At 37.2% G+C, this 22,396-nt stretch overlaps 2 protein-coding genes across 7 annotated transcripts in view; both read left to right on the forward strand.

Moving 5' to 3' along the window:
* The window catches only part of LOC134212145 (protein numb), a 248,052-nt gene that overhangs the window by 122,627 nt on the left and 103,029 nt on the right, over nucleotides 1-22,396 (forward strand). The gene's annotated exons all lie outside the window — the stretch shown is intronic.
* Nucleotides 1,517-4,164, forward strand: LOC134216251 (uncharacterized). The gene is made up of 3 exons (XM_062695192.1): nucleotides 1,517-1,654; nucleotides 1,797-2,352; nucleotides 2,456-4,164. The coding sequence occupies exons 2-3, from the start codon at nucleotides 1,804-1,806 to the stop codon at nucleotides 4,055-4,057; spliced, it is 2,151 nt and encodes a 716-aa protein (XP_062551176.1). The 5' UTR covers nucleotides 1,517-1,654; nucleotides 1,797-1,803; the 3' UTR covers nucleotides 4,058-4,164.

Consider the following 22,396-nt stretch of genomic DNA (forward strand, 5'->3'; position numbering starts at 1 on the left):
ATGTTGTACTTCGTTCGGTGCGTATTGTAAAAATGAGTTTGCATTTCCTTTGAGACAATATAACTGACAAACGAGTTGACCGATTCGTTCGAGAGCCAGCCTAGCCATCCTAGTTCAATTACTATAAAAAGTTTGACTAGAGTCGTGATTCTCTGGTTGGGCCACAACCTCGCCTAACTAACGATTTCTGTTTTTAGTTGGATCAGCTGTCTCTTATTTGAACACACGCTTAAAATCAATAACACAGAGATATGAAATGATATGGAAATGCTAATATCATCTTCCAAACTTGGACGTACATGTTCATGATAGAATTAGAGGCGAAAGTATAGAATTGATAGTTCCGTTAGGGCCCTCCTTAGCCGTGAGACGCGCTACAAAACAAGACTATGCCGAGGTTGGCTGGGTTCGATTCCGGTGCGGTCTAGGAAATTTTCGGATTGGAAATTGTCTCGACTTCCCTGGGCATAAAAGATCATCTGCTGGCCTCATGATATACGAATGCAAAAATGTAACCTGGTTAGAAACCTCGCAGTTAATAACTGTGGAAGTGCTTAATGAACACTAAGCGCAGAGGGCGCTCTGTCCCAGTGTGGGGATGTAATAAGAAGAAGAAGAAGAAGAAGGTTCCGTTAGGATACGGCAGGCATGAAGAATGTTTATAGAAGTCGATTTGAAAGCGAGCGGAGGAATATTTGTGATGGCATATCACACGACCTTCTTTCTGCCAAGCTCCTGTATGAAGGGGGAGGGAAGAATATCAGTGTGGAAGCTGATATATCTCCACTGGCAAAAGGAAGGTGGTTTGACTTGCTCATATGCCATCGCGTGCTTTAGGATTTGCTATCGACAAGTACTGTCTCCAAATTTCTAATATGACATCAGCATTTAGTCGAATAGGATTTTATTGCACAGTTCTGTTTTCTCATTGCGTCCAGAGATATGTTTGCTTCACACAAAACGGACCTAATGCAGAACAACACCTAGAGTGCCTAGATGAGCGACAGTTACACAGCCACAAAAATAGCTCGTGTGGTTTATTGAAGCTTGATTTCAATATTTTCAGCAATTTGATTCCTCATGAAACAAGGAATCTGCAAACGTTTACATGTTAAAAGGACCGTTATCACGACCGTACGGGCATTTTTGTGCCTGTGTAACTGTCGCTCATCTAGGCACTCTAGGTGTTGTTCTGCATTAGATCCGTTTTGTGTGCAAACACATCTCTGTGTTATTGATTTTAAGCGTGCACGTGCATTGCGATTTTATCTTCGAAAATGATGTCGAGTGACGCAAAATCGCATAGCAAAATCAAAATTGAATTTTAACGTGAATGACTGTTAGGGTAAGACGGTATAATGCGCCCCACCTGGACAATATTCCCCCCTCAATTTCTCTGAATTTAGGAAATAATAAAATTCAAAACATATCACAGATCGTAGCTTTATGTGGCACCACCCTACTATGCATGTTTCGAAAAGAATTGTTGATCCAAAACAAAACCAGAAAACAAAATCGAAAAAGTGGTGTTTTGATGTAGTTCTGAACGGTGCGTACATAAGGATTTTCAAGCAGATACTTTGTAATTAGTCGGGTTATCTTCAGCGAGCTACACAGTTTACTATTTCAACTCTCTGCCACAGCTGCTAAAACGGTGAGTTGCATACTTTTTTAGATATTAAATTCGTTTTTTCCGCTACAACTCTTCTCTGTACAAAACGCCCCACTTGCGACTGGCTAATATGGCCCATTGTTAATATTGCTACATAACCTCAATGTTTGGTTTCATATTTTAGATTCGATATGTCACGGAACATGTATCAAAAGGCAGATCGGCGATCGTGGACAATCGATAAGCTGTCACAGGCCATGATGGCGGTGAATTATGGCGTGTCACAGAACCAGGCAGCAAAAGAATACGGTATTCCGAAACGAACTCTCCGTCGATACTTAAAGAAGGCATCAGAAGAATCTCTTGGAAGTTTTACGACAGTTTTCACTTCACAGCAGGAGGAGCAGCTAGTGGCTTATGCTATTCAGATGGGAGAGTGTTTTTATGGATTGAGTCCCAAGGAAGTGCGCAGCCTAGCATTCCAGTTGGCAGAGAGGAATAATATTTCGCATCCATTTGATCAGCAACTTAAGCTTGCTGGTCCTGACTGGCTGAAAAGTTTTCTTCGACGTCACCCGACACTTTCGCTACGAGCACCAGAAAACACATCTCTTGCACGGGCAAAAGGTTTCAACAGGAAAAGTACTATGCAGTTTTTCGACCTCTTGAAGCAGGTGTACGATGGGCATGCGTACCCTCCCAGCAGAATATGGAATGTAGACGAGACTGGTATAAGCACAGTAAGTACAATTTCTTCCTATTCTAATAATTGCATAACTAATTAGAAAAGAGAGTGAACTCCTAGGGTAACTAATCTATTTTTTTCTCTTCTTGTTTATTTAGGTTCAGACGCGAAATTCAAAAGTAGTGGCAAGAAAAGGTCAACATCAAGTTGGCAAATTGGTATCGGCGGAACGAGGTGTGAATATTACGGTCACATTCGCAATGTCAGCTGCGGGTCAATTTCTGCCACCATTCTTTATTTTTCCACGCCAACGTATGAATGATGCACTAAAGGTTGGTGCGCCTCCAGAATCGGTCTTCACTTGTAACGTGAATGGATGGAGTACTATAGATACATTTTCACAATGGTATGAACACTTTCTGCGATTCGCTAGCCCAACGGCTGACAACCCTGTACTTCTTATCCTGGATGGCCACTCAAGTCATACAAAGAACTTGGAAGTTTTGGAGAAAGCCAAACTGAACCATGTAAGAATCATATCCATTCCACCGCACACTTCTCACCGGACACAGCCTCTCGACGTTTCTTTTATGCGACCGTTGAAATCATACTACTGGAAAGCTCTGAATAGATGTATGAAACAGAACAACGGGAATCCGATCACAGTGTATGATGTTGCGGCTCTAGTTAATGAAGCGTTTAATGAAGCAGCCACACTAACAACTGCTCAGAATGGCTTTCGGAAAACGGGAATATATCCATTTAATCGTCAGGCATTTCCGGAAAGTGACTTTGCGCCAGCAGATTTTTTGGAACGGACGATCGACCAAAATACAGATTTTGAGTCTTCTGCTGCTACTGAGAAATCTGGAACATGCTCCAAAGCAGGGGCACTTGATTGCATCGCAAATAATGTTTCCAATTCAATTGTACAAGAATATTCGTATGCAGTAACATCTTCCAATATTCCAACTGCAGACTGCTCTCAAAACCTCGAAAGCGATCCTGATAAGTTTCTGATTGACCTTAGCACATTTCATTTCATTGACGAGAACGGGGTGGTCACATCATTGGTGGTTCAGGAAGATGAGCAGGATGTGGTAGAAAATATCGTGCAAACAGATCGTATGGTTGAGATTCCATGCTTGATTCCGCAGAAGATTAACCAGCCTACTGATCAATCATTGAATACAGTATCAAGCCCTGGAAAAAATACTCGATCCGAACATCCTTTGCAATGTATCACAAATCCTGCCAATAATGGGCAATCGGAAGTAAAGAGAAAAAAACGACCGAAAACCCGCAACACCACAAATCAAGAAAACGTGCTATCAACTAGTTCCAAGCGATGTCGGTGGGATAAAGGTTTCCAGAAGTCACCGAACAAATCTGCTACTTTTGACATTGCTCCGCAAATGGTTGATCTCAATCCCAGAGTCCAAAAGCAGAATGTGAGAAAACGAACTTCTGGGACAAAAAAACAACATTGCGCAGAGCTCACTTCATCGCCTTACCGAAAGCAGCTCAAGGAAGCAAATGCCGCCAAAGACATAAAAACAATCAAGAAGAAACCTGGGCGTAAACAAAAGTTTGAATCAAATTTCAAACTACAAGATATACTTTGTCCAGTGTGCGGATCCATTTTCAGTAATTCAAATAATGGATCCGGGTGGAAAAAATGTGTAAGTTGTACAGATTGGTTTCATATTGAATGTCAGGATACAGATGAGAATTCTGCAACATGCTACATCTGCGTTTAATGAGTGCATCATCAATTAGCAGCGTTACATCGTATAATCTATGAGATTGAATTTCAAAGAAAGTCGTTAATTAAAATAAATACTTTAATGATAAACACTCATTGTAACTTTTTCTGTTAAGTTCTTTTGATTTAATAATGAATTAATAATATTGTTTTCATTCGATGTAGACATTCCTATTCAACGATTGGATTTCAATAAAATATGTTGAACATTATTACTGGGAGACGTCTGTGTTGACAAAGCCATCTAGGCTGTCTTTCATTACTCTGATATCAACGACACAAATAAAATCCAAAATTACATGTATTCTTTTTTGCAGCAGTACGTCCGGTTTCTTAATAGATTTTTACTTTTGTAAGTTGCTCAAGCATTCAAAACTTGTTTTCAACAATTAAATTAGGCCTTATTTCATGGTAGTTTGACATTCATTTGGAAAACAGATTTATTTGTATCCGACTAAGCTTGAAGAAATAATCTAAAACTGTAGCAGGGCATATAATACGTTTATTATGGGGCACATTATCCCTCTACATTGGGGCACGATGACCGTTTGTTGTGGCGCATTTTATACTGAAACTGGGGCGTTTTGTCCAGACTTTTTACAAAACTGAGATTTAATACATTTTAGAAAAACATAGTATAACTTTTTAGTAACGTAATTTCTGAAATTGCTAGTGTCCCAATTTCATTCTAATTGAGTTTTTTTTTCGATTATAGCGGTAAAGGTTGTAATGAAACATTGTCAATTATGAAGAAAATCACCATTTTCCTTAAGGGGGGCATATTATACCTGCTTACCCTATAAAGAATTTGTAACATGCTCTTTTGAGAAACTCTCAGCTGGATCGCCGAAGAAGGCCGAAGGTGATCGAATTGAGCATCCTGTCACTGCGCGGCCAGCGTTAGACTAGTATCTTCTTCCTCTTCTTCTTATTGGCATTACATCTCCACACTGGGACAGAGCCGCGGCGCAGATTAGTGTTCATTAAGCACTTCCGCAGTTATTAACTGCGAGGTTTCTAAGCCAAGTTACCATTTTTGCATTCGTATATCATGAGGCTACCACGATGATACTTTTATGATACTTTTTAGGGGCGTTTTGGGGTCTCTTCCCCTAATATGTTTCAACAAGCTTAATTTGGCCGTGCGCCACCATGCGCACTAGTCGCGATGCAATTGCGATATAAGAAAGTTGTTAAAAACTCGATTGTCGCGAGAGCTCACTTCGGTTTTCAACTGGAACTACAATATTATGCATCATGCTGTAGTGCATGTTTTGTTTCATCACCATCATCGGTTTGACACTTGTAGCATAGCATTGAACATTCGTACAAATCGTAGATGAAGTTGCAGAGAAAAGCATATCCATTTTTATCAAAGCTTTCGCCACAAACTTCAATAATGTAGACCCGATTTTCTCTGTACACCTGGCCACGTCCTTACGAATGTTTTTATATTGTAATAGTCCTCTCATCTACTTTGAATATGTAGCGCTCGGAACCGAAACAGCTTTCATAGATGAAGGAGTTTAAAAAAGGCGGGTATGTACATATATACGAATAAAGTGTGAAATAAATAAGATTAAACATATTAATAAATAAATCGGAGACCATAAGTCCTTGCGGTTATTTAAGACCACTAAGGAAAAATTAGTTAATGGCGTCTCACACTACTTCGATCAGTTTCTTCATTGAGAAAATTGTGCTTGTACTGCGTTGTTTTCACGGTACCATTTTCGCTGAGTAGTTTCATTGCGATTCTCGTAGGTTTGAATAGTAGTGCAAGTCGGAAAAGGTGCGATGTCTTATTCTATTTCAGGCATCCGGTCAATCTCCTACGTGTTTTCTTTGGGAAAAGGGGGATGATAATTGGAAAACTCTCCCCAAATTTTGATTCCATTCCATAGCTCGTTTCCTTAGTATTAAGTGAGCTTCGGGCTTGAAGCTGTTCGCCATTCAGGAAACCTTGCTCAAGTTCTGGTTTCTACGGAGCTTGAAAATATACAGCATTTACTCCTACAACAGCCAGTCACGTTGAACCGGATGTTTTTATACAAAACATTCATGCAAACACTGTATACACCTAGTTTTACTATTTCTATCCATCTATCAACAAAATAGTGAAATATATTATGAACACTTTTCTAATTGCTAATTTTTTTTAAATAACAGCGGAGCACATGAAGAAATGCATCCACTCCTCTCCGAGTCATGGCTTGCTCGTTGGACATTTCTTGCAATGTCCCAATATTACAAATTCTTTGTTAGATTTTCTAACAATTCTGTATAAGTATCTACCAAAACCTGTATAAGAACTGGGCATATGCGAAATTGTTAGATTCTTATACAAAAAAAGGAAAGCGCTCAAACCAATATTATTAGAAAAGCTTACAAAATTGTTAGATTCTTATACAATACTTGTTTTATTTATTCAATTCAAATATATGCCCAGATCTTATACAGGTTTTGGTAGATTCTTATACAGAATTGTTAGAAAATCTAACAACCGCCGGTTGGGTGTAGCAATCTTATACTTTCGCATCAACTCTTGAGACCATATAACAATAATAAATTTGAAATTCAAGATATTACGCATTGCAAAAAAAATCAAATCCTGGAAAATTCAAAGCGCCAAAGGAACCTAATGTTTCTGACATTTCAGTATTTAAAATTATCTGAAGAATAACAGGATCAGTTGAGATTGTTGGCATTGGCGTATATAAGGCTTGGCCAGAGGGGGGCAGCCTCTCCAAGACCTACTTGTGTCCCACCAGAAAATTTAGAAAAATTATTCCAACTTGGGCTATTTCAATTTCATTTACATATTTCCTACATATTCCTTAATTTTGATTTCAAATTCTATAAACAATATTTTCTTCACGTTGAATTATATAACATCTATGACCACTTGTTCAGCAAAGCATCAAAATTATTGTTGCGAAATGTGAAGTCCAAGTAGGGGAACCAAATTAGGTTGGACCCTTGGTAACATTTTCTCAATATCTAAAACTAAAATCAATGACGCTGCTAATTTCGTCGTTGGCTTCAAAAAATCTATTTGTTCTGCATTTGATTTCTTGGTCGAAGAAACCGATATTTAAATGAAATTTTAATGGGGTAAGCGTTACAATGCGCTTCTCTGCAAATCGTGGTTTGTTAACGTGTTCGGTAAAAATCTCAGAATGTATGCACAATAAGTTCATGCCGAAATTGTGAATTGAAAACGCAGCAATCTTGACATAACAATGGAAAGATACGACTATGCATTGGATGATTCGACCAATGGAACATGAAAATTCAAACGGAAACATTTGGAAGGCTTCTCAGAAAGTTGCAATTTTGGGACATTAATCAAATTACTATTGACTAAAATAAATACTCCCCCTAAACAATTAGAAAATTCCCATAAGAAAATAGAAAATTGCCAATAAAGAAATCAGGGTATGAGCAATAAATAAATATAAAATTTCCACAAATAAAACAAAATTTCCATAAACAATTAAAAATTTTCCACAAAACAAAAATAAATAAGCACTTTTAAAAGCAAAAATTGCAATTTTAAAAGAAGAATTTTCCATAAAAAAAATTAAATCTTCCACGAAAAAAAAATACAAAATTTCCATAAATAAATCAATATTAGCAATAAAAAATAACAAAATTTTCCACAAAATTAATATATTTTTTCCATAACAAAATAAAAATTTTCCACGAACTCTATATACATAAAAATGAATTTCTGTCTGTCTGAACCTTGTAGACTCGGAAACTACTGAAACGATCAGCGTGAAAATTTGTATGCAGAGGTTTTTGGGGCCGGGGAAGGTTCTTAACATGGTTCGAGGCCCATCCCTTCTTTCGAAAGGGGGGCTCCCATACAAATCAAACAGAAATTTCGACATAACTCGATAACTAATCAGAGTATAAATCGTTTTCAGGTGAAACGAAGTTCGTCGGGTCTGCTAGTGATCAATAAAAAGCAATAAAAAAAATAAGAAAATTTCCATAAAGAAATATAAAAAAGCAATCAAACTGTGCTTTTTTTCCATAGATGACCCCTTCTTTAAAAGCGTTTAAAGTTCATGTAAAATTTTATCAGCTTTATTGCTTTCTTGTATTTTTTAATGGAAATTTTCTTATTTTTTTATTGCTCTTTATTGATTATTTTGTGGAAATTTTTTATTTTTTTATGGAAAAAAATATTTTGTGGAAAATTTTGTATTAATTTGCTAATATTGATTTATTTAAGGAAATTTTGTATGTTTTCCGTGGAAATTTTGATTTCTTTATGGAAAATTCTTCTTTTATAATTGCTATTTTTGCTTTTAAAAGTGCTTATTTATTTTTGTTTTGTGGAAAGTTCTTAATAGTTTATGGAAATTTTGTTTTATTTGTGGAAATTTTATAATTATTTATTGCTCATACCCTGATTTTTTAATTGGCAATATCCTAATTGTTTATGGAAAATTTCTAATTTTAAATGGAAATTTTATTTAGCTGCCAATTACTATTTCATACATAAGACTTCCATGCATGGTGTAGTGTGATTTCCGTTTGTTTCAAACTTGCCCTTAGATAGATACAAGCCGTTATTCGTAACCACTTTCTCTAAGAGTCCAATATCGACATTTACGCTAAATTTACGAAAATTTAAACTAAATTGCTCGTTTTCTTTTGAATATCCTTCCCCCTTGCAATTTTCCACAGTGCCCCTCCCGCTATCATCGTCTCTTTAAGTTAAAGAATGTGTGCTTCAAATTTGGTTAAAATCGGTCAACGGGTTCAGAAGTTATGATGGAACATACATACAAATATACATTCAAACACACAAACATTGAGTTTTATATATGTAGATAGATAGATAACGAAAACTATTTTAGATTTAGAAACCATTTCGTATCAGAAAACATTTCTCTTGCAGCACAATTCAGATCAATTTGGTTGATTCTCGAGTCTAACAGTCAATTTTAACTGAATAAGCTAGTTTTCTAGCTGAAGAAGACTAGTTTTCTTGGTAGAATAAGCGCTCTATTAGCTTAGGTCACCTATTCAGAAAAACATATTTTTCAAAATTAAGGCAATTTTATTTTATAACATTTTGAAGCGGATTTTTAACCGCTTCATAACGTGAGCAACAACAGAAAACTCATGTTATTCTGGAATTTAATATTTTTTGATCAGGTAGAGGAAACTGGACACACATGATCCCCGGGGACACATGATCCCCCTCTGTTTTCGAAAACTAATCACATGTTTATACCAGTGATATGTTCAAACGAATCCGTTAGATAGAATATTGAATCTGAGTAACATTTGATATTAGTTACTTTATGTATATGAGTTTTAGGGAGGTTTTATTATTTAAGCATTCTCAATCCTTTTTTTTCTTCAAAGGAGAAAAGTTTAATAACTTTGAATATGTCCAACCAAAACGTAACAAATTGTTACTGGACAAAGTTTTATTATTGTAGAATTGAATAAATTCATTCAATTAACTATTGGTTGTTTTCCTTTGAATACAAAAACAAAACAAGATAAATACTCAACATGGACACACTTGATTCCCCACAAATTGGACACACTTGATCCCGATAGGGACACGGCAGGTATTTTCGTCTGTTCGTCATAGTCTCGAAAACCAATAAAAGAGACGCTTTTTTGTAAAACTCATACGTACCAAATCGTAAGGTCAGGAGAAACGTTCTGCTATAGTGGAGTTCTAGCAAATGTACGTTGCTTTCGTTCAGTGTCGGGAAATGTACAGTAAAACACTGTGATTATGCGAATGTTTACATTTTATCCGGTCAAATTTTACGCACCGCACAAACCGAAACAGTTTTCAAAAAAAATGTACGCCTCATTGTGACATTTTTTTTACCGATGAGGCAAACTGTTTGTATGTTCCTGCCTGCTGCTGCGTGAGAGTCGAGCCGTCGGTACAATCAGCAGATTTTTTGTTTCGGTTCGTGCGCTCGCAAACAAAACAGAATCGAGTTTAATTGCCTGTGGCGCAAAGCCTAGAAAGAATGCTAGCCGTTGGTACTAATTCATTAGTTCTAGTCTCTAAAATGAGCAAGGAGTAAAGAAATAATCATTTACCACAAAAAACGGTCATACGTCGTGAAATGAGCGTACACAAACATTAATTGTGGGGAGAGAAAATAATAAAATCATGTGCTGACTGTCGTCTGCCTGGTCGTGGCTGCTGCTGCGGCTGCCGTGTTTTTGTTTTTCTTTTACTTCATGGCAGATTGAATGATAAAAAGAAATGTCAACCGTTCCCGTCCCTGCTTTCGTTGGTTTTAACCCCTAGGACGATGGACGGAAATACCTGCCGTGTCCCTATTACATATATTAAGGCGTTTGTTGTATACCGTCGCATATTATTGAATTGTATTAAACTAATTGATCTGTTAAAATTCTTTTCTTGTTAAAAAGTATAAATAAATTTAATTTCTTTTTAATTTTGTCAATCAGACAATACATGCGCAATTTGAATTTCTCAATAGGCTTATTTCATTAACCAGAAAAAAGCGTAGTTGAACATGAACATACTTAGTATTGATTAGTTTTATTAAATGCATTTTAACATTATTTTCAATAAAAAAGAGTGTAAATTAAGCTTTGAAAATACTCAACAAATCACAGGGCTTAATGCCATTGCGTTGTTCGATCTGGTATTAATTTTTTTTTCCGTTTGAACTAGGAGAAGTTTGCTTACAATCATCATTTATTTGTAAATCTTCTTGAATAATTTTTAATAAAAGGCTCATTCAACATCTTTTAACGTCGTTTAAGAGAAATCGCATTTGTGTAATAATAACAAGCACTACAAAAATGATGATGCGTGACAGTACCATATTGATGTATGAAGTCATCATCCTGGTATGATCACGGTTGTGGTATTGATAGTAGTCTGGCGATCTCGATGTACCGTCGTCGGGAGAGGCAATGGGTCAAATAGGGATGAGAATGGGTCACTGTTTCAGCTACTTAGAATGCTTGTAGAAAAGATTGAATGCCTCTGAGGACAAGAAGACCAAAATATAAGAGACCTTTTTGAACAATTTTGCTCTACTACCTCTAGACTGCCGGCGAGAACGATGACCCATTCTCACCCCCAGACCCATTGTCACCCCCGATGGCAGTATCACACTCTTTTTTATTGGTCCCAAAACAGGTACTCAGGGATATTTACCATTGGCTTGGCATTTGCAGTTTGGCCAATTTTCAGAGATTTAATAGAATAATTAGATTCTAAAATTACAAAGATATATTTATGTATCGATCAACCATTTTTGGTATCATAACTGTATCAATCGCAAAGAGAGATCCTCTTGGAAAAATCATGGTTGTCGTGATATGACTATAGTCTTACTGTTTTTAGTGGAGTCTTTTGATGGAGTGAATGATTTGCAGATAAATCATCATCACCATGCAAATTTTGTTGCTATAGCAGACATTCTATCTGTCACTATTACTCTATTTGAGAACTAAAATACTTGCCTTGCTTAATACTAACAATATTTAATTTTCGCACGACTGATATTACGGCAGACTATGAAGAATTGTTAGGATTTGAGGCTAGACCAATTCAACCTTTCGTTAGACTTGGAGGAACCTAAACATGTTCAGCTCATAAAGGGATCAATTTCCCCCTATATGGGGATCAAGTCTCCCGCATGTTTTGAAAATGCCAAATTTTCTATCTATCGGCAAAATCGATTTTTTGGTAACTTTCATGAACAAATAATTGCTTCCAATAACGTTTTTGAATAGCTTATTAAATTTTTTATCAAGTCCATCAAGAAGCGTGCAAATCTGTGCATGTTACATCGAGAAATATCCTAAACAAAAAGTGTGTGTCCAGTTTCCCCTACTCATAAAAATGCTTTAAGATTCCAAAGTTTTGTTCATTGGTTTTTAAGTATCTCAAAACATTTTCGAATGTTATTCTCAGGATTCCCATACTTATTAGAAATGCATGAATATTTATAATCATTATGACGTAATTTCATGAATTTTATTCCACATCTAAAGTGTTTAAAAAAATGTGATGCTGAATTCAAAAACTTTACGCATTAAGTAACTATGGAAATGCTTTGAAAAATTTTAGAAATACGCTTAAATCTTAGATTAGACATTTATCTACATTTAGTAATATGGAGAAGACAATTTGACACAGACATAGCGTTTTGAAGCAATGAAGAAATTTTTCGCGAATCTTGAAGTGTTAGTTCCAGGCCGAATGAGCGATAAACTTAGGCAAACAATTTCTATTGCAACCCATCCGTACAGTGCCTTACATCGACTTAGCAAAATACATCCCACCAGCTGGGGCCATGGCCCCCCTGAACAAAACTCCAAATTAAACGCTGAAATCGACTATTTTCTGCAAACTTCCGTCGGTTGGAGTTGCTTCATTTAACAGGACAGCAGTTCTACTTATTTGTTATGGACGGAGAAACAAGAATTTAGTTATATTAACTAAATTGTAAATGTAAATATGCTAAAGGGTCCATTACTAGCACGCAAGGGGGTTCATAATAGGCATAAGGAATATGTAAATCACATGGTGCACCATAATACGTGTATAAACAAACTCGACGTTGCGTATTATGGACTCGGGGTGGCCATAATAGGCATGCTATTACATTTTAAAAGGGTGGATTTAGCAGTAAAAATGAATGTTTTAGCTAGTTTTATGTTAGCTTAGCTTTATTTTGTTATTTTAGCTTATTTTATGTAGATCCTATAGAGATTGATTATTTCCAACCTGGAAACATCCTCGACCGGATGGAGAATCTAACTCGTCTTGGAGTAGGCAATTCAAGGAGAGAATATATTCATCGCAAGTTCAAGATTATTAGAATTAAAGATTCTCTTAAGCTGAACACTGGTAGCGGCAATAGAACGCGTTTTGAAGCGATCGAAATTGAAGTAATCAATTCTTTCAATAACATAATATTTAGCATAATTGAATTGTTGATTGAACTGTAAATCATACGATTGAGAAATCTTATATTAACTTCAGCTTTAAAACAGATACCCTATGGGAAAAAATATGATGAAAAGGAAATAAAAGTTGCACCTTAAAATATACCATTTTGTTAACACGTGACAAGATGCGGTATACGTGACAAAATTATGTTGGAATTTATGAAGGGTATAAATGTTTAAAAAAAACTAAATAAAAACATACTCATAACCACAAAAACATATAACCGACATGTTAATAAAATAAACATGAGAAAAACATAAATTGTCAGAATATGTCTGACTGTGCATTCTTATTTAACCTCAATTTTTTTTGTCTTTATTATCGAGACTTTCAGCCCAAGGCTGGCTCGTCTCGTAACCTCAAGTTGAGATTCAATACGGTTTGCTGATTGAAATTGGCTTTCCGATAATTATCAATGTGGTTAAACAACCGTGATTTTCTCCTTATTTTCAATTTCATGCCCGTTCTTTTTCTACTTTCCTACTACGTTGAAGAAATTATGTTCCGGGCACTCGACTCAAAACTCAAATACACAATCGCACAGTTTGACCAATTGATTGTTTATCCTCGCGAAGGATGGACAATAAGGTAAGGAAATGCTAATACTCAAATTATCGGAACTAATTAGTAGACTAGAAGTTGCGTAGGTGACATCACTTTCCATGGTGCATCCCGATCTTTGTTTCTGATTACCCTACCCAACTAACAAAACTTACTTCCCGTGATAATTGTGGTGATGCAGAGGTATTCTCGGTCTCTAGTAGCAACAATTGCCACACACTACTCTCCCTTCCTTTCCCAACTGACTGTAAGGACTTGGCCGGCGCCGTTATTGGTCAATATGTGCGAGCTGCTGAAACGTACACTTCACTTGGATCTAAGTGCAATTTGCACTAGCTCTGATCAATCACGGAGTAGCAACCATTGATATGTACAGTCAGTCTAAGCTATGCTAAGCTAAGCGAAACACGATGCTGTTACATATCCCAGTAAACCACATATCGTATAGCAAACAGCAAATAAAATCGCATTTGCGTCCACCAAAAATCTGAATCGCACTGCATATCAAACTTTGTCAGATTATTGTCGAAAAATGTTGTATTGTGTGTGTAAATGTGTGAATAAAAACTCGTAATGACTTATTTTCCTTGCAATATCCTATATCAGTGCAAATGAATTTCTATTTGAATCGTAATACAATCGAAACCACTTCAGTCCAAATGACTTGTAGAAGTTTCAAGCAGAAATAAAGATATAAATTGTGTAGTTTATGTTGGGCAAAAATCCGATTCACTTCAAGATGTGCATTATGGTGCGGTGGTAGAGTATCTGCCTGCGGATCCGAAGATCGCATGTTCGAGACTTGGAGTTGGTATTTTTTTTATATTTCTATGTTTAATCGTAATACTGTTCATATGATGTCGGGAAACATCGTGAAATAAAACTCGTATGTACCTATATCGCCTCCACTTTGGTACATATATAGCCAATCTTTGCATTTTATACGATTAAGTTGGTTCTTATATAGTAACCTATATCAAGAGTTATAGGTACCAAAATGTTGACTGGGATAGCTTGTCATCTGGTGCAGCAGAACTACAATTTGTCAAGAGGTTTGCTCTAGCGAAGCGACTGAAGTAGTCGTTAAGGGATCCATTACTAGCACTCACTCCCTGCGACAATATATAATTTATTGTTTTAGAATATTCTGAAGATTTCCCGAATTACATGTCAAAATATGTGAATTCATAAGGATGGTTAACTGTTTTCATTTTCCGTAATTCCAAAATTCGGAAAATCTAGTCTTATTTCATGATGTTTTGCATCAACTGAAAACTTCTATTTCAAGTCACAGAATAATATTCTGATTAAATTAATGATTTCGTGTGTGTTACTTCTACGTGAAGTTAAACGATTTACAATGATATGGAAATGCTAATATCATCTTCCAAACTTGGACGTACATGTTCATGATAGCATTAGAGGCGAAAGTATAGAATTGATAGTTCCGTTAGGATACGGCAGGCATGAAGAACGTTTTTATAGAAGTCGATTTGAAAGCGAGCGGAGGGCAATATTTGTGATGGTATATATCGCACGACCTTCCTTCTGCCAAGCTCCCGTATGAAGGGGGAGGGAAGAATATCAGTGTGGAAGCTGATATATCTCCACTGGCAAAAGGAAGGTGGTTTGACTTGCTCATATGCCATCGCGTGCGGAAGGATTTGCTATCGACGAGTACTGTCTCCAAATTTCTAATATGACATCAGCATTTAGTCGAATAGGACGCAATGAGAAAACAGAACTGTGCAATAAAAATCCTATTCGACTAAATGCTGATGTCATATTAGAAATTTGGAGACAGTACTCGTCGATAGCAAATCCTTCCGCACGCGATGGCATATGAGCAAGTCAAACCACCTTCCTTTTGCCAGTGGAGATATATCAGCTTCCACACTGATATTCTTCCCTCCCCCTTCATACGGGAGCTTGGCAGAAGGAAGGTCGTGCGATATATGCCATCACAAATATTGCCCTCCGCTCGCTTTCAAATCGACTTATAAAAACCTTCTTCATGCCTGCCGTATCCTAACGGAACTATCAATTCTATACTTTCGCCTCTAATGCTATCATGAACATGTACGTCCAAGTTTGGAAGATGATATTAGCATTTCCATATCATTAATATTCTGATGCTGTGGAACTGCAGCAGATTTTCGTGGCTATTGAAATGAAACGCTTTTTAATTTAAATTTTTTTTCGGAAGTAAAGTAGATCGCAATACAATCTTCATTGTTATTCTCTTATAGATTTTCATTCTGCTTCAAGTATGACGTAATTTCATGTAATTTATTCCGCACTAGCAGACCCGACGAACTTCGTTTCGCCTAAAATTGATTTTTTTCTCTGATTAGTTCTCGAGTTATGCAGAAATTTCTGTTTCATTTGTATGGGAGCCCCCCTTTCCAAAGCGGGGAGGGGTCTGGAACCATCTTAAGAACCTTCCCCGGCCCCAAAAACCTCTGCATACAAATTTTCACGCCGATCGGTACAGTAGTTTCCGAGTCTATAAGGTTCAGACAGACAGAAATACAGATAAAAAAAAAATTCAAAAACTTCATAACTAATTTTGGAAACCTTGTGCACAAATCATAAAGCTGGTCATAAATAGAACACTTAAGCCAAATCGGAATTAAAGAGAACGTGCTTAGGAATCCTCAATCTAGATCATACATTTACTAACAATAAGTTCAGTGAATTTGAAAAGTAGACACAATGTGCTTATGCAACCATAGCATTATTGGAAATCAATTCATTTTTATCGCTTTTCTTCATCTTTATCGAAATTCCGTCAATATTTTACCGAAATTCCGCAAAGTTGATTTTTTGCCGAGATCTCGGTAACGATTACCGATGACTCGGTAAAAATTTAACCAAAATTCGTCGAAATTATTACCAATATCTCGGCTGTTGGATTCTCGGCAAAAGATAAACTTAGAATTTTAAGTGTGTAGTGTGAGGGGGGTTGAAAATGGCCATTTTTTGCGTTACGTAATTAATGGATCTCCAATATACTATCTTCTATATACATAAAAATGAATTTCTGTCTGTCTGACCCTTATAGACTCGGAAACTACTGAACCGATCGGTGTGAAAATTTACATGCAGAGGTTTTTGGGGTCGGGGAAGGTTCTTAAGATGGCTTGAGACCCCTCCCCCTTTTGTAAAGGGGGGCTCCCATACAAATGGAACACACATTTCTACTTAACTCGAGAACTAATCAGAGAATAAATCAATTTTAGGCGAAACAAAGTTCGTCGGGTCTGCTAGTGTAATATAAAACTCAATGTTTGTATGTTTGTTTGTATTTATGTTTGTATGTATGTTCCAGCATAACTTCTAAATCCATTGACCGATTTCAACCAAATTTGGAACACACATTCTTTGTCTTGAGCAGACGACGATAGGATAGGGGTGCTCTTTAGAAAAGGGGGAAGGTGTGGAGGAGGTCTTTTGCTAAGTTATTGATCAACTCAGTGCACCTTCTGAACCTCTTGGCTGATTTCAACCAAATTTGGAACACACATTCTTTATCTTAAGTAGACGACGATAGGGGGTTAGTTCTGTTAGGAAAAAAGAGAGGGCATGGGGAGAGGGGTATTGTTGAGCAATCGATCAGCTCAATGTAAGTCTTGAACCCTATGCTGCCGTAATCTGAAAAAGTGACGTATACGCCATTTTCCAAAAATGGTGTTAACGAGTACTACTCATTGAGCTCTTTAACAGAAAAAAGGAAAACATGCATGTTGTAAAATGGCGGTTACGTCACTTTTCCAGATTACGGCAGTATGACCGATTTGAACTAAATTTGTATCAAATATTGTCTGTTGTAAGGAAACGATTTAAGGACATGTGGTTTAGGTCATTTTAAAAGGGCGAGGATGAGAGAGAGGGGTATTGTTTAGATATCGATCAATTCAGTTTAACTTCTGATCCCATTAACCGATGTCCACCAAATTTGGAACCCATATTCTCTGTCGAAGGAAGACCATATCATACTGGGTAGGAGTACCATAGATGAATGAGAGAGGGGGTATATTTAATAAACGAACAGTTTAGTATACCTTTTTACCGCATGGGTCGATTCAAACCAAATTTATGAACACGTATTCTCTACCCAAAGGAAATTATTATAGAGAGGCTGGGAGGGGCTTTTGGAATGCGGGAGGTTATTGGGGCTGGGTATTGTTTAGAAAATGACTTCTGAACCCTTTAGACATAATTTAAATTCCCTATTATTTAGTTCATCCGAGGTTCTTTGACATTGTTCAATTCTCCGAAAACCGATTGCCAGAATTTCTCAAAAATAGCAAATCCTCGACAATAACATTTTGCCGGAAATAACATTTCCCCAAAAACTAATTTAACGAAAATGATACTTCCCGATACACATATCCCAGAATATGACATTTCACTGATGAAGCAGACCATAAGCATAACACTATTTGGCCTAAGGTCATTCGACATAAAAAGGCATTTGGGATAATTATGAACAGCATCAGAAAAACCTTTCATAGAAAGCATGCATTTACTGGGTATAAATCAATGATAACTGTTACCCTTCATCGGATTCATAGTTTGCCCAGTGGAAAGCAATGATTAATGTGCTTCCTTCTGGATGGTGGATGTGATTGCTTGTTTACAAGTAGGCATTCGCCCAGAATAAGGCAATAGTGGGTGTGATCCCTTTTTTTTAAATATGCGTTTGCCCGAAATCAGACATCGGTGGATGTTTTTCCTTCTTTAGAAAAAGACGTTTGCCCGGAATAAGGCGAGTGTGGGTTTGACCCCTTCTTCAAAATCAGTCAATGTTTCCAAAAGCCTTCTTTTAATCAAATGATGAAGTATCAATAGGTAAACACAATTACACTGTTGACCAATTGGTTTTATCATTTTACGATTGTGAGAAAAATGCGAACCAAACTGGCAACTCCGAGCAAGGCCGGGTACATAAAGCTAGTTCTGTATAAGAACCTACCAAAACCTGTACAACAACTGGGCATATGCGAAATTGTAAGATTATTATACAAAAAAATGTAAGCTCACAAACAAATATTGTAAGAAAAGCTTGCATTTTCGCATATGCCCAGTTCTTAATACAGGTTTTGGTAGGTTCCTATACAGAATTGTTAGAAAATCTAACAACCACCGGTTGACGGTTACATTCATAACAGCAACATATTTTTATTTTTCTTCGTCTTCTTCTCCTTCTCTTCTTCTTCTTCTTTTTCTTCTTCTTTTATGGCTCAACATTCTAAATGAATCTTGACCTGCTTTTTCACTTAGTAATTCTATTTGCACTTAATCAAACATGACGGAGCACTGCTGGGGAAACCAGCGACTTTGTTCTATATTTTGCCTCAGATTCAAACTAGAATAGTATTCAAAAACTTGCCATGAAACTGAATTACTACTGATTTTACTCTTACCATCTGGTGACTTGCCAAGAAAGGAAGCACTAAAATCAATCTAGAGAGTGGTGCTGCAATCAAATCAACATTGGACAGTTTGACATTCTTAATTAGTATCTGAGCTGAGGAAAATCCATGCGATTTGTGATGCCTTTGCTGTGATCCACATCTAAACTTGTGTCAAAAAATTGAAAATTTTTACACGCATATTACACGAAAATCATTAAGAGGACCAGCAGATAGAGTTTAAAGACAGATTTAAAGAACCCATTTGAAGTTCTCATAGGCAAAACATATTTCAAATTGTTTTCCGCCTGTTCAATGCTTTTTACAGTTACATATATAATGGAATTGAACTTAACAGAAACCGCAGACAGAAACGACGTTATTATGAATTACGCACGTCATAATATGGGCTAGACTTAGGGATGTCATAAAATGAGCTCAAGCTAAAAAGATCAATCTACAACTATCTAAGCCAATGGCAGATATTTCATGCCCTCCTTCCTTGGAACATTTAGCCAAGAATAATAACATGCATTTCCATTGATTCCATCTGGTGCTTCAAATAATCCTTCCATTTTATCGTTACAACTGCTAGTGAGATCTTCATAGTTTTCCTATGCACTTTGACTGAAAATCAAATGTTTTTTGGTCGTTCACTCACCGGTCTAAAAGGAGGCGGCTGCAGGAATCCTTGCGACAGAACACCTGTTACCAGAACGCCCACGAACAGGATCAACCTTCTCATGATGACTGCCACTGGGAAACACTTTTCACAGGAACGTTGTAGGTTTGTTTGAAGGTGTTGCACTCGTTATTAGGCTTTACGTGTAAAGGGCTTTTTTATTTTCGACAATCTTGTTGACAGGTTTCACTTCACTTCAGAAGGTAATCTTCCCGCGGTAAAATCCCCGCATCCGGGATGCATCAGTCCACCTGATCTGTCAAATTTCCTCACTCAAAAATCACTTGTCACGTTTTGATTGCTTCGCCAATTCACTTTATCACCAGTTACTTCAGACACGATCGAGCAATTTACGCTTTCCTTCATCTGCCTATCAAGAGGCATCACGATTCACGCGAGATTGCAAATTCCAACCCACCGATGCTACCGAATGGATGCTCGCTGGCGGTTGTTGGTGCCCGAGGAAAAATCTTCCCTTGTCTGGGCCAAGGAGAAATGAAAACAAATGAAAACGACAAACCCCGCGCTCTGTTCGCTGATCAGCACACGCAGTTGTACAAAACTCAACACCGAAGGCCGGCTGAACGATTTTTCGTTACCGCTCGTAGCAAAGTTCCCACCAGAACTGACGGCGCGTTCAATGCTGTAATGCAAAGTCTTTCTCTTTCGGACGAATTTTTTCCACCGACTATATCTTGTTTCCTCGCGGACTCTCCGATCGACATCTTTACCTTCGAGTGCATGCTTTGAGGGAAGTGGGCTGAATCGCTCCGGCTGGTTATAGTAGCTCAATGCAGTTAGGGAAACACGACTTTGACACGTTTCCTACGGTTAAAAATAACTGTAGAGAGGATTTTATGGGGTAATTTAATGTGTTTATATCACTTAATCCCTGGCCCATGAATTGGAAGCTGAGTGGCAACGAACATAATCTTTGAATTTCAATCGTTTTATTCCCATTCGCTTATTCTGACTTATCTGAAAAACCGTCTTCTAATTTGACTAGGTGTAGAATAGCCTGAATTCATGTAAATTCATTATCATGTTAATAAAATCTCTGAAATTTTCTAGCGACGCAACTAAACCATACCCCCCTAGTGTGCAGAGTCAGTTCGTGGGAGTGTTGCGATCGAGATGGGGAGCTTTTTCCGCATGGATCATTCACAAGCAACGGCGACGAACACGAAGTCCACCACTTGCAGGCAGGTTGCTGACGCTGCTGCTGGGGCTCTCTTTCTCAGTGTTCAAAGGATTTGGGGTCTCTACTCTCGTTTGGAGCCCAATAAACCATTTTTCAGCCCTGCTGAGATGTACTTGCTTCAGGAGAGTTGCAATTGCCGATTGACTGATCTGGATGATGGTGAGAGTGATTGGAACGGCGCTTGCATTGTGTTTTGTGAAGTTTGCAATTGTATTTAATTTTTGCTATTCGTTGCCTGATAGCAGCTGTGGTCGTTGAGCTCCATAAAAAGATTGATCGATAGCAATGGAAAGTAAGTGATGCATTCAAAAGACTGAGAGTTAATTGAAAATTGTGATGATAAAATTTCCAGGGTACTTAGTGGCATAAGTATAATACAAGGACAGACCTATGGTATTCGCACCATGGTACAAGCCGATAAGAAAATATTTCCTAGTCTAACTTTGGATAAGCAATTATTGGTATGGCACTTATTAAGATTATGCACCACCAAAAACAATAGATTGAAGAGATTCATCTTTAGGTTTTAGGAAGTAAAGTATCAAAAATTGCACACAATATCTCAAAATGTTTGTATGGATCGTCACGCTGGCTTCCTTATCGGCAAGGGCAACCAACTCTAAACTTTCCCGTGACAACTAAAATACCGTCATCGGGGGTGACAATGGGTCTGGGGGTAAGAATGGGTCATCGCTCTCACTGGCAGTCTGAGGTCGTAGAGCAAAATCGTTCAAAAGGGTTTCAAACAAAAGACAAACCTAGTTGATCACTATTGATATAATCAAGATCGGCATTCATTCCTCCTTTACGCCCTCTTTGATGTCTTTTTTACGCCTTATGGGAGCGTAAAAAAATTTCAAGTATTTATATGAGGCAAATTTGATTAGTTTCGAGGTTATTTCAGATGATCAAGTACATCGGAAGTTCTAGGATCAGAATTTATGTTTGCATGTAAAGTGGTAATACCTGTTGTTATGGGTTGTAGGCGTTTTTTTACAAGTCAGAATGCATTTACACTAATCCAGCACACGTGCATTGTATGCAAACTACCACACGGAAGTGCACTGTGTGTCGTACTCGACTGTATGATAATACCGACTAAACTCCCTTTGCTCCGCCATCGTTTCGTCGGGTTGTAGTCTACGAACTCCAAGAATCAAAGGTCTATGTATCAATCTCCGTAATGTAGACTGTTATTGGAGAATAAACAAGCTGTGTGACGCCTTCTGGTATATGTTTGTATTTTAAGGAGTTCTTTCGTATCTGGCTCCGTAATGAGGCAGTTATTGAACAAACACTTTATGGAACCCTTCTTGGTAAAGTTCAATATCACCCCATTGGTAAATTTTGGGGTGATAAATAGAAAATGTGATAAAATCGGAATAATCTTAATTTTTATAATTTTAATTCTGCAATATGAATGGCCTTGAAAGGCAAATACGTAAACGGAACCCGTAATTTATTTTCGAAGAGGCTAC

Source organism: Armigeres subalbatus, chromosome 2, assembly GCF_024139115.2.
Source record: "Armigeres subalbatus isolate Guangzhou_Male chromosome 2, GZ_Asu_2, whole genome shotgun sequence".
NCBI classification, from domain to species: Eukaryota; Metazoa; Arthropoda; class Insecta; order Diptera; family Culicidae; genus Armigeres; species Armigeres subalbatus.

Excerpts from the sequence above, each read along its gene's own strand:
- LOC134216251 (XM_062695192.1), top strand. The coding sequence starts at position 1,804 with ATGTCACGGAACATGTATCAAAAGGCAGATCGGCGATCGTGGACAATC. Across the intron at positions 2,353-2,455 it reads ACGAGACTGGTATAAGCACA|GTTCAGACGCGAAATTCAAA; the intron begins GTAAGTACAATT and ends TTGTTTATTTAG.